General features: G+C 37.2%; 1 protein-coding gene and 1 non-coding gene across 2 annotated transcripts; one reads left to right on the top strand and one right to left on the bottom strand.

Moving 5' to 3' along the window:
- The first annotated feature begins 6,664 nt into the window (after nt 1-6,664).
- Nucleotides 6,665-9,363, top strand: LOC145050254 (uncharacterized). Its single transcript, XM_078998535.1, has 2 exons — nt 6,665-6,882; nt 7,980-9,363. Exons 1-2 carry the CDS (start codon nt 6,665-6,667, stop codon nt 9,361-9,363), a joined length of 1,602 nt encoding a protein of 533 aa, XP_078854661.1.
- LOC145056145 (small nucleolar RNA R71) lies at nt 7,153-7,259 on the bottom strand. The gene has a single exon (XR_013685680.1). It is a non-coding gene; the product is annotated as a small nucleolar RNA R71 (small nucleolar RNA).
- Nucleotides 9,364-16,264: the final 6,901 nt, after the last annotated feature.

Here is a 16,264-nt window from a genome sequence, read left to right as displayed (position 1 = left end):
CCACCACATCATCTAGTCATGTATTTTTCGCAGATGTTTGAACGTCCATAAATTTCATATACTATAACGTCCCAAAAATACCGATAACAATTTTCATTTTCAAAATCGTCATTCCATATAAATATTTGGTCAAAAACCGATTATAGTAAAATGTATCTCTAAAACATCATAGTAAATGGTAGTAATCAATGTGGAAATCGCCTTCGGGGGATGCAGTGCAGTCAAGATGGGTCATTCCCTTTGGAAATGGAAGTACCAGAAAACATTTAAACCATAAACCGTAAGCACGGAGCTTAGTGAGTTCCCAAAATACCACATACCATACATATCAGTAGGCCCAACCATAGGGGTGTATTTCAACTTTATGTGAACACTATGATCCTACCATATTATTACAATCACTTCCATATTAGCCCGACCGTAACCTTTCTGCCATGATCCTACCATGGTCTTCCATGCAAGTCATAAAGACAAAAAGGTGTTGTGATCCAACCACAATCTTTCATATAAGTGTTGTGATACAACCACAATCTTTCATATACTTGTTGTGATCCAAACGTCGTCTTTCATAAAGGTGTTGTTATCCAACAACAATCTTTCATGCAAGAGGCACATAAACAGTCCAACAACCTACATAGTATACTGAAAAGACTCACCTCGCAGACGTAGTCAATAGCTATCAGCTCTCACAACCAATGAATGGGTGCTAAACACCTCCTAATAAACCACACAAGGTAATCCCTTAATCCGAATTCTAAAACTAGCCAAGTGACCAAAAGCCAACCATATAAAAAGTCAATGGTCAAAGTCAAAGCCAAAATTAACTCCAAATGGTCGCCACGTCGTGTCCATCCTTATCAATGTCGTGGTCGCTTACCGACAAAACAGTTGAGTAAACCCCAATCGCCATGCCGTGGAAACTGGGTTTTTATAGCCTAATGAATTAAGCTCCCAATTAATTTAGCCACCCCATTCCAACTTTCCAGAAATCTTCCTAAGGCCTATCACAACAAAAAAATCGATGATTTTCATAAATGCATAGCCTATGCAAGTCTAGTAATCCAACTAGGTCAAAAATGGAGAAATGTTACCTAAAACTCATACTAAGTTCACATACCACATCCAAATCATAGATCTATACGATATAATGTTCATGGGACTCATAAAGATCATAAAGTTGCTAACTTTATACCGTCCATTCACTCTAACCAAAACCATGGACCAAAAACCCCATAAAGTGACTTAATATTAGATCTAAGGATTTAATGAGCAAGGTGAAGACTTTTTACCTCCAAATGATTACAAATGAAGTGAAGATACGAGATCCAAGCTGGAACCAATCACACAAACACCAAGATGAGCTCTTTCTTCTTTCAACCTTCACAAAGATGGCTTCACACACTCAAACATACATATGGAGGCTAGGGTTTGGATGGAATAAGATCTGAGAGGGTGGAGGCTGCCAAATGATGTAACCATAGGAGTTAGTGCCCTTAAATATGGCAACAATCCCAAGAATTAAGGTTTGTCCCAAAATGGCTCCACGTCGTGACAGACATAACGCCACGTCGTGGCATCACGTAGGTGCGCGTTTCTTTTTTAATGGATGCCACGTCGTGGCCATGACAAAAATCCATAAAATGCATTAATTTACTCATGAAAGGAATACCTGAAAGATGGATATTTCACATACGAGCTTCGTTTTCGACATTCCATATATCCCAGAATTATCTTGACGTGCACTACAACTTTCATTTAGGTCTCAACATCTAATTCTCAATACATTATAAATTCATATTTAGATCGGTCTAAACCGTTAGAATTCTTGCGAAATTCATAAATTTTTCATACGGACTCCGTTCTCGACGTTCTCTATATCGATGGATTCGTTTTTACGAAATCTTCAACTCTCGTTTACATTGTATCGACTAAAAGCAACCGATCTCAAATTCACTTTTTGTTACACATCTAGCGGTGTTGGGCTAAACGCGAAACTTAGAAAAATCATAACTTACTCATACGAAGTCGAATTTGGACGTTCTTTGTATCTACGAAAATCGTATTGATGTCTACTACATGTTTATGATGATTAGTTTGGATAAAAGGTAATATATTTATATTTTGAATTCCATAATTAGTGGTTTGTAGTGTAAGGTGAAAATGAGATCTTACAAAATGTCTCTAAAATGACAAGTTTATCCTCAACTTTATTATTCTTTGTTTTAATAAATTGGTTCTCTCTCCTTTATTTGTTTTTCTATAGTGAAAGCCTTTTTTCCAGGCAAAGACCCCACTCATAGGGTGAAGGGATTCGAACCCTCGGTACAAATAACTCGTACAACGGATTAACAATCCGTCGCTTTCGTCCAACCCATGAGTTTGATTTGACCGCTCCGTGTTCTTTTCTTTTTTAAGCCTCTTTAATTATTTTACGATTATGTGTATAAAAAGTATTAATTTATTCGGTCGAAAATATAAAGTTAATAGTTCTGCTACGAAATACGAGCCACCACCATTCATTTGTATAATTTTACAATTTAGAACAAAAGAAAAATAAAAAATAAAAAATTGATATATGAAGGTATTATGTTGACTTTAAATTATTTTTGAGTTAAAAACATGTTAAGGTAAATATAATTATATTGTATCAAACAAACAATTACTTATGATTTTATTTATAGCAATTTTTAAGTAATCTGCATTGATTATTTAACATTATTTTCAAATAAAAAAATAACATAGTTATTTTATTTATATTTAGACATTTTATTTAGACAAAATGCAAACAAAATTTTATATGTACATCACCTACTTCAGACATGTGTTATTTATATATCCAATATTTTATCTAAAAATGCCCTATGACCACAAAAAAGATAATAATAATAATGTTACTCCGTCATTGATGACTTCTAATTGAATTGATAGGATATTCACATTTGATACAGAATTTGAGTGATTCTTGCACTATTTTAAGTGACACACCGATTAAATTTAACTTGTAACACATTTTTTAACCGACAAATATAATATACGATAATCTATTTCTAAATTAACATATAAATCTATTTACGTACACGATGAGACTTGAACACTCGACCTTAAGGAGGAAGGACACCATCTAATACCGTTTGGCTAGAAGCTCTTTGGTAACACATGTTAGATTTCACTACTACACACTGCAATATTAGCTATTTGTTTTTATGAAATTGAAAAATCAGTTTTTTTTGTTTTAATTTAAATTTGTAACTCTACCATCTTTTTAGTATTTAAAAAAGGTTCACTAATTTATATTTTTCTTATTAAACAACAAAATTGATTTATTATCAATTTATGCAACCAAGTTTTAATATTACTAAGAATTTACCAATATTGGAAGGAAAATATTAATATAAAATCAAATTTATTATATAAATAGTAAAAAAGAAATGGGAGAAAATGAATAGTTTGTTAAGAAATCCAAATTGCTAGGTAAATTAAGAAATGTAGGTCATTTTGTACATACATGAGGACCGAAGGTATGCCTCAAACAACGTAGTGCAGAAAGGTGACTCAGCAATGAACCAAACCCAAAACACCACTGGGAATAAGTAATAAAATTAGACTTTCATGGACTTACGAATCAACCACCATTGACAACATATTGTATCAAAAGTTGACTTTGAAAATTTTGTGTCATGAAAAATTCTTTTCTTTCAATAGATATGATGGCGTACGCATTTTAAAATTCTTTGTAAAAAACATTGAATACTTTAAAATAAAGAACTATGACTAATTGCACGTATTACTATCATTCCCAAGTATCTCATACTCATCTCATTTACTATTAATATAATTTATTTTATTTGTGATATTTTTTATTTTAATATGGTTTTAATAAGTTCAAGTAATTTAAAAAAAATAGATACACAATAAAAGTTAGCGAATTTGGGAACTTGGGACTAACTCACTTGATAGAGGCTTTGCCTCTTAGTTGTAACTGGTATCGGGTTTTAATATGAATGTTGACGAGTTCTACTAACTTGGTGATATAAAATTATTGATCAACCGTTAAAAAAAATCAAATATAACTATAATATTTGTTGCAAAATAACCAAACAGCTAGATCCCTTTCGTTATGAATAATAATATCCACAAATTTTGTTAGTTGGTCCATGTGAATCATAGAACCAACCCATTGCGAAATTGCGTTTTGCATGATAGCCTCCACATCGTCATAGTTAAACTGCTGCAAAGAAAAATTGCAATGCCACATAATTTCTATGATGTTAAACATGGGTGTTGAAATTGCAATGCCTCATAAAATCTACCTTTATATATATATATATATATATATATATATATATATATATATATATATATATATATATATATATATATATATAGAGGCTTAGGTGATAAATACATTTTATAAATGTACTATATTGTTATAAATCTGTTGAATTGATGTATAATTTTCCAAGAATGGCACTACTTTGATGAGTTGTTGAACTTCTTATACAGGTCAATATATTGTACTAAAAGTGGGCGGAACCTGCAAGTAAAACGGATTGCTAAAGGAATGAAGAAACTTTGCTGGGAAAATTGACCATGCTTCAATGTTTTGGTAATATTTCAAGTTCTGGAGCTCCGATTTAACATTAGTAAAGAGGTTTTGGAAACTAGACAAGATTTGCTACAACTTTCGTCTTTTGTATTTCTGCTAGTTATGTCGTTTTGACCACCAAAACTTGCATGGAAGATGACGGATGCCTTCAGGCGTCTAAGACGTCCCCTAGGACGCCCAAGTCAAACGGTCAGCATTTGGTCGTTATTTCAGAGCAGAAAAGAAGGAAGAACCTCGTCGGCGTCTTACATGATGTCTAAGACGTCCCCTAGGATGTCTTGGCGTTTTAGGGACGTCCCGTGTTGGAACGGTGTGTTTCGGAAAGTTTAGAAAACAAGTAAGGACGTCCTAGAACGCGTCTAAGACGTCTCCCAAGACGTCTGACGTTTTTGGCCATTTTTAGTGTATTTTAAGGACTGCAAAAGGCATGTTAGGATGTACAAAGAACGCTTGGGCGTTATATATGACGTCTAAGACGTCTCCTAGGACGTCTAACGTCCCATCTCGCCCAATTTCACTCTTTTCTGTCAAGTAATATAAATAGGGACTTGTGCATTCACTTTTAGGGTTACCACCTACGATTTTCAGAGTCTTTTCCTGCGTTTTCGAGGCTTCTAAACCCTTTGAAACATTTGGAAACACAAATCCATTCCATTTCAATTCGGATTCAAGGCAAGATTCGATTCAATTCATCATCAAGCAACATTTGAAGATCATTCAACCGGTGATTCTCATCAATTTGAGTAACTTTCAGAAACGATTACTTCATCCCAAGGTTTATTTGTTTCATATTTTGATAATCATTAGGTTACAATTATTGGATGATTTTAAGTTTGTTTATGAATTCTATTATATATTTCAATCATTTCATCAAAGTTATTGTTTTTATGAATTTAATGGAAGGTTAAATCGTTAGGGTTATTCCGGGGATGTTTAGGACTTTTTGATGAACACACTTGATTATTACTTGATTCTAGTTAATTTCAATTGTTGTTTTATGCTTCATGTGATGATCTTTTGGTAATGATAATTGAAATTGGGTTATATGAGTTGTTTGATGTCATAATTGAGATAATCTATTGTCAATTCATCATTTGTTCCAAGTTCAATTAGTTTAGGAATAAAGACATGTGATTGAATCAACATATATTATTCCCACTTATGATATTGAATGTTAATGCGGTAATAGGTAGTTGTAAGACATTTTATTGCTAGTTCACTAATTGTCCCTAATCCATTTAGACATAAATGAGTAAGACAACTAGTTGAATGAACATCTAGTGTACCCAAAACTATGTGTTACAAGTTAATAAACCCCAATTGCATCTACGTAATTGAATTAGGATTTTAGGGAATAAAGTGTGTGAATCTAAACTGTCCATAACTGAACCGAGAGTACTCTAGTTTTCTCATTGAGATTTTTATTTTTAATTAATAAATTTCCAAGCTTTTGTTTGAATTTTGTTTTAATCTTTTTCGTGACAATTGCTAGTAATACTTTTCTTTTTATTGATTGCTTTGACACAAAGTTTAACCACGAAATCCTTGTGGATTCGACTCGACTTACCCTATCTACTTAGGTTAGTTGGTTTATTTTTTACCAAGACAAAGACCTCGATCAAAATTTGGCGCCGTAGCCGGGGAGATTGTACGCTTGAGCTATTGTGTTTAAGTAGTTATAGTCTTTTACTTTCATTTTCAATTCTCGTTTGTTGTTTTTGTTTTGTTTTATTTGTGTTGTGCAGGCACACCGGTGCATGCATACAAGACATAGCGGATGCTCTTCACCGCTTTCATTTGATCTAGAAATTAAACGAACAGCTTGCTCAAATGGGGTCGCCAGAAGGAACATCAACACTATGAGTGTAGATAACGTTGTCGTGGAAGATGTGGTCGAGGGGCATGAGGATGCAACCAACAATCCTCAACGGACTAGGTTGGAATCAAAACCACAACGGTGGTAACAGGCGGAATCAAGGCAATCGGGGTGAAACGGGAACTACAGCAATAATTGGAACAACCAGAATTTCCCCAATGGTGGCAACAATGACTACAACGATGGGTTCGGAAATCAAGGCTTTAGGAATCAATATCGAAGGAATCCAAATGGTGGATTCAACAATGCAAATGAAGGATACTACAAAGAAAGTAACCAATTCCCACATCTTTACTTTCCGTAGCCTAATAGACAATCTGCGGCGTCTCATTTTCAACTGGGAGAGTATGATGATGCTTCACCTATACTCTTCGCGGAAGGAAATGAGCATCATGTGGAAGTAAGACCACAACTAATTAGAGTCTTACCCATCTTTAGAGGCCATAAAACTGGTGATCCATACAATCACCTCTATAAATTCTTTGCAATTGCTAACGTGAATACTCCACGAGGAACTAATAGAGATTCATTTAGACTTCACTTATTTCCGTTCACTTTAAAAGAAAAAGCTAAGTATTGGTTCACTTCTCTTGCCCCTCATAGTATTACTACTTGGGGGCAATTAAAAACTAAATTTTTGCAAGAGTTTTACCCTGCTAGTAAAACAACAGAAATAAGAAAAGCTGTACAAGATTTTGCACAAAAACCCAATGAAGAATTTCATGATGCATTTGAACGCCTCTAGGAATTGTTACGTTCATGTCCCCATCATGAATTTCCCCACTGGCAACTTGTACGTTTCTTTTATGATGGAGTCGACACTGCCAATCAAACCATGATTAATGCCTCGTCTGGCGGCACTATTATGATGCAAGATAGTGAAGACGCTTGCCGATTCTTGGAGAAGTTGAGTCATGGTTCAAAAACCAATTACTCAGCTAAGAAACGGGACAACCCAGTTTCGTCTGCTACTTCAGTTGGACTAGACAAAAACTGGAAAAATGAAGTCAAATATAATATTAATTCTTTAAATAAAAAATTTGACTTACTACTATCTAGTCTAGGCAAAGCAAAAGGTGTGTTTTTTTCGTAGGGACAGAAGATATGTGTAAGCTGTGGAGATTCAAGACACATTGCAGATGAGTGCATGAGAAGTCAAGAGGAAATTAATCAAGTGCACGGCTATGGTCAATTCCAAAATAATCCCTGACCATTCAATCGGAACTACAACCAAGGCGGGAACTATAACAACAATGAGAATTTCAACAACAACAACAACCGTCAAGGGAATTACCAAAACCAATATCAGCCAAAACAGTTCCAACAGTCCAACTTTAACCAAGGTGGAACAACAAAGAAGGAGGAAACCGATGGCAACAAGTTGGACAAAATCATGGAGTTCATAACCCAAACATATCAGAAAACCGACACTAACTCCAAGTCCATAGCTGCTATCGAGAAGCAGATTGCTTAATTGGCGGAGCAAATTGGGAAAAGAGAAGACGACAAGTTTCCAAGCACCACAACAGTCAACCCATCTCACACCCAAAGACCCGGAAAAGAGCATCAAGTGAACGAGGTAATCGCCTTGCGTAGTGGGAAAAAGGTTGACAACAAGGTAAGTGCTCCTACCTTAGATAATGACAGTGACACTGAAGTCATCTTTGACTACAAAGAAGAGTTTGAGAAAGATTTTAAATCTGAAAACCAAAAAGAAGCTAAGTGTAAAAATGACTCTAAAGTTGGGGAGCATGGTGTGGAGGTTAATACCGCACGATACCCTTCGGCTTTAGAGAAACCGGCATCCTTCCCTTTTGGGAAGCGAGGGCCGAAAATGGAAGATATGTGGGATCTATTTAGTCAAGTTAAAATAAATATCTCATTAGTCAAACTTATTAAGGAGATACCTTCTTATGCTAAATTTTTGAATGATTTGTGTGTTCAAAAACGAAAACTCCAAGCACACCTCCCTAAAAAGATTGACTTAACCGAGCATGTAAGTTCCATAATATCAAATAAACTTCCACCAAAGCTTAAGGATCCCGGAGCACCTTTAATTTCTATTACCCTAGGTAATATTAATATCAAAAAGGCGCTCCTTGATCTTGGAGCTAGTGTTAACATAATCCCGGGAAATCTTTTTGATCAACATGACTTAGGCACTTTGGAGCAAACTGATATTATTTTGCGATTGGCTGATAAGTCAACCAAAATTCCCCGGGGTATATTATCAGATGTCATCATTAAGGTGGAAGATTTCTATTACCCAGTTGATTTTCTTGTGCTTGACACCGAGAGCACTTATAAAGAAAGTCAACCTTCTATTATTATAGGTCGTTCGTTTTTGGCAACAATAAATGCAAAAATTAATTGTAGAACGGGTGCAATGGATATCGCTTTTGGAAATAGGAAACTTAGAATTAATATTTTTAATACGTTTCCTAACTCAACATCAGATTATGAATGTTATCGTGTGGATGTGGTTGATGACTTAGTGCATCAATTCACTCCGAAAATCTTACACCCCGATCCGTTGGAGTTTTTTCTTTCTAATGACAGGGACGAAGTTTTAGAGTTGGATGACATCAAGATGGTTGAGGAGGCACTTGAAAACGCTATTGAGCAAGAGAGGCCACCATGGAGTTATCAAGTTGAAAAATCGCCAACAAGTTTTTCGGACCCACTTAAGCCATCTTTGGAGGAGCCACCCACTCTTGAACTCAAAACTATTCCTTCACATCTTCAATACTCTTTTTTAGGATCTAACGAGAACTTACCAATTATCAGATCTTCTGATTTGACAAGTCCACAGGAGGAAGCATTACTGAAGGTGCTTTCCAACTATAAGGGAGCAATTGGATGGACCATATCAGACTTATAGGGGATTACTCCAGCCACATGCATGCATCGAATCATCACTGAAGCCGGAGCAAAACCATCCCAAGATGCACAACGAAGGCTCAATCCGAATCTGCGAGAAGTGTAAAAAAAGAAGTGTTGAAATGGCTTGATGTGTGTATTATCTATCCGATATATGATAGTGATGGGGTGAGCCCAACACAGACAGTGCGAATGAAGTCAGGCATTGCAGTGGTAGATATGGAAGATGGAGAGAATATCTCAACAAGACCGGTCACCGGATGGAGAGTTTGCATCGATTATCGTAAACGCAATGTTGCAACGTCAAAGGATCATTTCCCTCTCCCTTTTACTGATCAGATTATTGAAAAATTGTCCGGGAAAATGTTTTATTGCTTTTTGGATGGATACTCAGGGTATAATCAAATTGCCATCCACCCCAAGGATCAATCCAAAACGACATTCACGTGTCCATATAGCACATTTGTTTTCCAATGGATGTCATTCAGCTTGTGTAATGCCCCTGCCACATTTCAAAGATGTATGATGGCTATTTTTTCAGACATGGTGGGGGATGCATTAGAAATTTTCATGGATGGTTTTTCTATTTTTGGATCATCTTTTGAGACATGCTTAGACCAATTAGAAAAAGTTTTGAAACGTTGTATTGAGTCTAATTTGGTTTTAAGTTGGGAGAAGAGTCATTTCATAGTAAAAGAGGGAATTGTACTTGGCCATGTTGTCTCCGAGCGTGGTTTTGAAATCGACCGGGCCAAAGTACAAATTATTTCTACTCTTCCCCCACCAACTTCGGTAAAAGGCATCCGTTCTTTTCTTGGACATGCCGACTTTTATCGAAGATTTATCAAGGATTTTAGTGCAATCTCAAAACCTCTTTGTAATTTACTTTTAAAAGACGCACCATTTTCCTTTGATAAAGCATGCCTTGAATCTTTTACCACATTAAAGAACAAACTTGTTGAAGCCCCTATCTTGCAATCACCCGATTGGACTTTACCTTTCGAAATTATGTGTGATGTGAGTGATTACGCGGTATTGGCAGTTTTGGGACAACGTGTGAATAAAAAACCCGTTGCAATTTGTTATGTGAGCAAAAAAAATTTGGATGCACAATTGAATTATACTACTACCGAAAAAGAGTTGCTTGCGGTCGTGTTTGCACTTGACAAATTTAGATCTCATATATGGGGATCTAAAGTTGTAATTTTTACTGACCATAGTGCCATTCGCCACCTCTTGGGAAAGAAGGATGCCAAACCACGTCTCATAAGATGGATCCTTCTTCTTCAAGAGTTTGATCTTGAAATTCAAGACAAAAAGGGTTCCGAAAATGTTGTGGCAGATCATTTATCTTGAATAAATAATAATGATAGCTCAACGGAAGTTATTCAAGAAAAATTTCTGGATGAGCATATTCTTACTGTGAAAACTATACCATGGTTTGCTAATTTAGTGAATTACTTTGTGACAGGGGAAACTCCATCGTATTGGAATGCTCAACAAAGGAGGTTCTTCCACTCTCAAACAAAATACTACATATGGGAGGACCCAAATCTCTTCAAAATTGGAGCAGATCAAGTGATTAGGAGATGTGTACCACATACAGAGCAAGAAGACATTCTTCGAAGTTGCCATTCATATGCATGTGGAGGGCATTTTAGTGCCAAAAAGATAGGGCACCGGGTTCTACAAAGCAGTTTTTGCTGGCCCGCTATTTTTAAAGATGCACATACATTCGTTAAAGCTTGTATTCGTTGCCAACAAGTTGGGGGGATCTCAAGACGGGACATGATTCCAATGACCCCAATTTTAGTAGTTGAAATTTTTGATGTATGGGGTATTGATTTCATGCGTCCGCTCCCCACTTCTTTTGGCAATCTATACATTCTTGTAGCCGTTGATTATGTATCAAAATGGGTTGAAGCCCAGGCTACACGTACGAATGACCATAGTGTTGTTTGTAAATTCGTCAAAAAGAACATCTTTTCTAGGCATGGAATCCCTCGAATGATTATTAGTGACGGGGGTTCCCATTTTAAAAATTGGCATTTTGCAAAGTTGTTAAAACATTATGGTGTCACTCATAGGATTGCTACTTCATATCACCCACAAACAAGTGGACAAGTAGAGGTGTCAAATAGGGAAATAAAACGTATCTTGGAAAAGACTGTTCGTCCCGACCGAAAAGATTGGTCCCTAAGATTAAATGATGCATTATGGGCATATCGAACAGCCTATAAGACGCCCATTGGAATGTCCCTGTATCGGCTTGTTTATGGGAAGCTATGCCATCTCCTGGTGGAGTTGGTACACCGTGCCATGTGGGCCATAAAAAATGATAATTTTGAATTGAGTGATACAGGTATAGAAAGGAAACTCCAACTTGTTGAATTGGAAGAGATTCGAAAAGAAGCTTACGAAAGCTCAAAGATCTATAAAGAAAAGACGAAGGCATTTCATGACCGACATATTGTCCGAAAATAATTCGTTGAAGGACAATTAGTGTGGCTATTCAACTCTCGTCTCAAACTCTTCCCCGGAAAGCGTCGGAGTAAATGGAGTGGACCATTTGTGGTGACAAATGTGGCGGATCACGGTGCCATTGAAATCAAGGACACGAAATTCGGTGAACCATTCAAGGTAAACAGACAAAGACTCAAACCATACATTCGAATGGTAGATGGTGAAAAGACCCTCGTTGAGAAAAAAATGCTCGAGGTACCTCAATATTCAGATGCAACTTAGTCGAGGTAAACCGTCCGGCTGAAGACGTAAAACTTAGCGCTTTTCGGGAGGCAACCCACGGTTTGGTGTGTTTTTACTTTTATTTTTCATTTTGTGTGTTTTAATTTTTTGTATCGAGGACGATCCAAGGTTTAAATTTGGGGAGGGGGTATTTAATTTTTTATTAAAATTAAAAATTTCTTGAAAAATACCCGAAAAACGTTCCCGAACAGTCAAAAACGCGAAAAACAGCAAAGAAATAAAACAATAGCAGCTTCAGGCGTCCTAGGAGACGTCTTAGACGCCGTCTAAGATGCCATCGGGCTGCCGTTTCTTTACCTCCAGGGAACTTCCAAGCGAAATTACCAAAATACCCTTGTTTTGTGAGTGACGTCCTAGGACGCATGTAAGACGCCGCCTAAGACGCCAACACGTTTTTGGCCTTTATTGATGCGTTTTAGAGCTGTTTCCTACACCTTCTTCCCCTACTTCTTTTTCTAAACTGCCATGGCCGAGAATAGCTTCTAAAAAACCATTTTTTCTTGATTTCTTCATCAAATCTCAACCAAAACTCTTGATTTTTGTTGCATTCTTCAAAAAATCAAGTAAGAAACATCACATTGCAAGATTTACACACTCTAATCACTTATTTGGGGCCGATTTCAAAACCCACAAAAACCAGGGCTTTAAATTTTCGACTTATTTTCGGGTTTTTGCTTCAAGTAATTGCTTCTTCTTCACTAGAAACATCATCTCAACAAGGTATGTGCTTAAAAACCCCATCTTTTTGTTGAATTTCGAAATTTTTGCATGTATGTTCATATATGTTCGAAATTTTGAAAAAGATGAAGAACATGATCTATATTGGTATGAATTCTTGTGAATTAGTGTTCGTAGTTGTTAGAAGTATGTTTCAAACAAGTTGCATGTGTCATCTGTGAATTTTTCTAAAAAGTAAATTTTTGTTGTTAAATAATAATAATAATAATAATAATAATAATAATAATAATAATAATAATAATAATAATAATAATAATAATAATAATAATAATAATAATAAACATATAATGTTAGAAAATCATTCTTATGTTTATATTTGTGTTTGGATTAAAAAATTCAAGTTTTTAGAAATTTTCAGTATGACACTGAATTTTGACACTGCATTGATAGTCTGAATATATACATGTTACAGTTCTGTTATGGTTTTAGTTAGAACTTGTCAGTTGCAGTTAACCTTTGGTTTAGCTGTGTTTCTACTGATTGGATATTTTTTTGATAAATATTTAGTTATTGAAAACATAACAGTACTTAAAACAGTTATTTATTTAGACTGAATTTATTTTAACTTTGTTTGGAACAGCTTGCCAGCTGAATGTTTGTTTTATTTTTGTGACACTTATGTGTTTAATGGAAAGTTTTGTTTTGTGGTTTTGTGTGTGGTTGATTTTGCAGATGCCAACAAAGAGATCAAGGGTAGCATCATCAAGCAGTGCAGCCAGACAACCAGTTACACAGTCGGAGCCAAATGTACATGTGGCGCTTAACCCACAGTATCAGACATTGCATGAGCATCCAGACGACATTCGTCTAGCATTTTATGAGGCGACTCATCCGATTACGGGTTTTATTATAGAGTACATGGTGGAGCGACCGAGCTTCACTGGGCACAATATTGTTGAGACGTTTGATCGCTATGGATGGGGTGGAGCGCTGGACTTCAATCCCACGCAGATTTATGTTGATATAGTGCGGGAATGGATGAGGAAACTTCGATGTGTCGAGGTGCCTGGTAAGCCGGAGGAGTTGCAGCTGATTGAGACGATTCGTACTCACGATATAGTGATGACTGTGCAGGGTATTCGGGACATGTTTCATGTAGACTCTGGATATCATCTGCATGATATTTAGAATCAAACGACTGAGTATAGATGTATTGACACGAGGGGGGGAGGGGGTAACCCTGAGGTTGGCATGACAGAAGTATACCGTACAGTATTCCGTGAGGGGACGAGGTGTAACAACCCGAAGTTATCCATCACCGAAACCTATTTCGTCCGTAAGAACCATTTTTAGCAATTCGTTCCGGTTTCATTTTTGGGCTAAGTTATTCAAACTTATATGATTGTTATAATCTAATAAGTGTCTAAACCCCTTAGGAACTCATGAAATTGGCCCAAATTATCAATTTGAAAATTTTTAAAATCGTTCCCGCCGGATTACGACAACTTAATCGGGTGCGACCAAAAGCCCCGTTTAACGTCGGTATCGGGTAGACTTCCACCGTGTCCAAATCTTAGAACATATTTAAAGAGGTTTAAGCTTCCATTTGAAGCTTTTGCTCTCTCTCACTACTCTCTCTCTAACCTCTCTCCTCAACCAAAGATTCAAGGTCCAAAACATTGATTTAAGGCTCCAAATCTTTGAGGTAACTCCCCTAACTTGTAGTTCAACCTCTTAGGCCTTCAAATTCGTGTTTAAACATTGATTTTGGACCTCAAACATGAGTTTACGGCCAAGGAGCATGCTTGGGCCGTAAACACATAATAAGAGGCTTTATATGCCTTTAAACCCCTCCAAACCAACTTTGGGACTTAGATACGACTATATGGCTTACCAATTCGGACTTAGAACACCTTAAACATGAATTTTGAGGAGCAAACTTGAGTTTACTGCCCAAGAACATGCTTGGGCCGTAAACTCCTCATTCATGGAGAGTAAACTCATTTTCAAGTGTTAAAAAGCTATGTAAACACATCATTAGCCTTGGAATAAATCCTAGAACCAACCAAAATTAGTTTGGGGACCTTAAACATGATGAAATCCTTCCGTTTAAGAGTTTACGGCCATAACTCCCCAAGAAATAGTTCCAGGGCCGTAAACTCATAAATACATGTTAAATGGTGCCCAAAATTCATCCCAAGGCTTGGAAAAAATAGTTTGAATCACATGTGATTGTCCTAGAATCACCAAATAAATTAAGGATTGAGCATAGGGGAGTTTACGGCCGTAAAATCCATGTTTACTACCGTAAACTCCAAGGGTGATTGTTTGTGGAAGGCTTGCGATCGAGTCGGGATTGAGTACGTAGGGTGGAGATAGAGTTCGGAACCCCTTGAGGGCTAGAAAAATATGCATGGGAGAGTTTTTCCTGGAGGGATAATTCGGGATGTTGGATGCTGGTTGAGCAGTCCGGATAGACTGAAGGCTGGTGGGCGTACCAGTCAGGCCGAAGGCTCGGGGAACGGTCCAGACAGGCTGAAGGCCCTGGAGGGCAGTCCGAACCTGCTGAAGGTTCCGAGAGTGGTTCAGATGGGCTGAAGGCCTGGAAAGGCGGTCCAGTCATGCTAAGGACTCTGCTTGTGTTGAGAGATCGGTATGAGGATATGGATTGAGTATGTCGCGACGTGTTAGCGTCAGAAGGTCTGGCCCCGGGTATTGATCGTGATGAGTGGAAGGTAGAGCATGGACTTGAGAGTCCTTGGGAGTGGATCCAGAGCATGTGTGGTGCATGGGTTAGCGGTTATGCTATAAGAGAATGGTGTAGTATTGGGTGAGCGTTGTGGCACTTGTCATAGTGACAAAGCGGCCAAGTGGATTTCCTTGGTCAGCAAAGGGAAAGGAATGTAGCTCCGAGAGGGAGTGTAAGTTCCTGGAAGGGAAAGCAATAGTGCAGAGTTATGATTGGGGTGTTCCAATCATGGTTGATGAGCAGTGTGTCTGCGACTGTGGTATGGAATCACATCCGGGTTGAATGTTTGCTGAGGCTCGGAAGGAATGCAGGAATGGTATCTTGGATTTCCAGTTTGATTTCGATCAAGGATTTATGTATATGGTGGAAATTCATCATGGGGGATGTTTGGAGGTGTTGTCAGTGTATCATGTTTTCCAACCCGAAGATGCTAGAGCCAGTTCAGCATGGGTATGAGACTGCGGTGGAGAAACTCATGGGAGTTGCTCTGAGGCAGAAGGATGTGTCATCCTGTTAGCATGGAATGGATAAAGTTGGGCTCAGACCGGAAATTACGGTAGTTCTTGGTTATTTCTAACTCGTTGAGTCAAGTGAATGTTGTGATTTGGAACGAGTGAAGTATCATGGAATGATACTCAGTTGATAAGTTGGTAAGTGTGGTTATGGTTTGAGGAACCTGGTATGGTTAATGCCAGGTGGTGCATTGCGA

The sequence above is a fragment of the Lactuca serriola genome, chromosome 5, assembly GCF_051521515.1.
Source record: "Lactuca serriola cultivar US96UC23 chromosome 5, Lser_US96UC23_V15, whole genome shotgun sequence".
Classification (NCBI taxonomy): domain Eukaryota; kingdom Viridiplantae; phylum Streptophyta; class Magnoliopsida; order Asterales; family Asteraceae; genus Lactuca; species Lactuca serriola.
This window is presented reverse-complemented; position numbering and strand designations above follow the sequence as displayed.

What these genes read in the sequence shown, in the direction of transcription:
- LOC145050254 (XM_078998535.1), top strand. Translation starts at nt 6,665, where the DNA reads ATGGGTTCGGAAATCAAGGCTTTAGGAATCAATATCGAAGGAATCCAA. An exon ending in GAAATGAGCATCATGTGGAA is followed by an intron (nt 6,883 to 7,979) that starts GTAAGACCACAA and finishes AATTGGGAAAAG; the next exon opens with AGAAGACGACAAGTTTCCAA.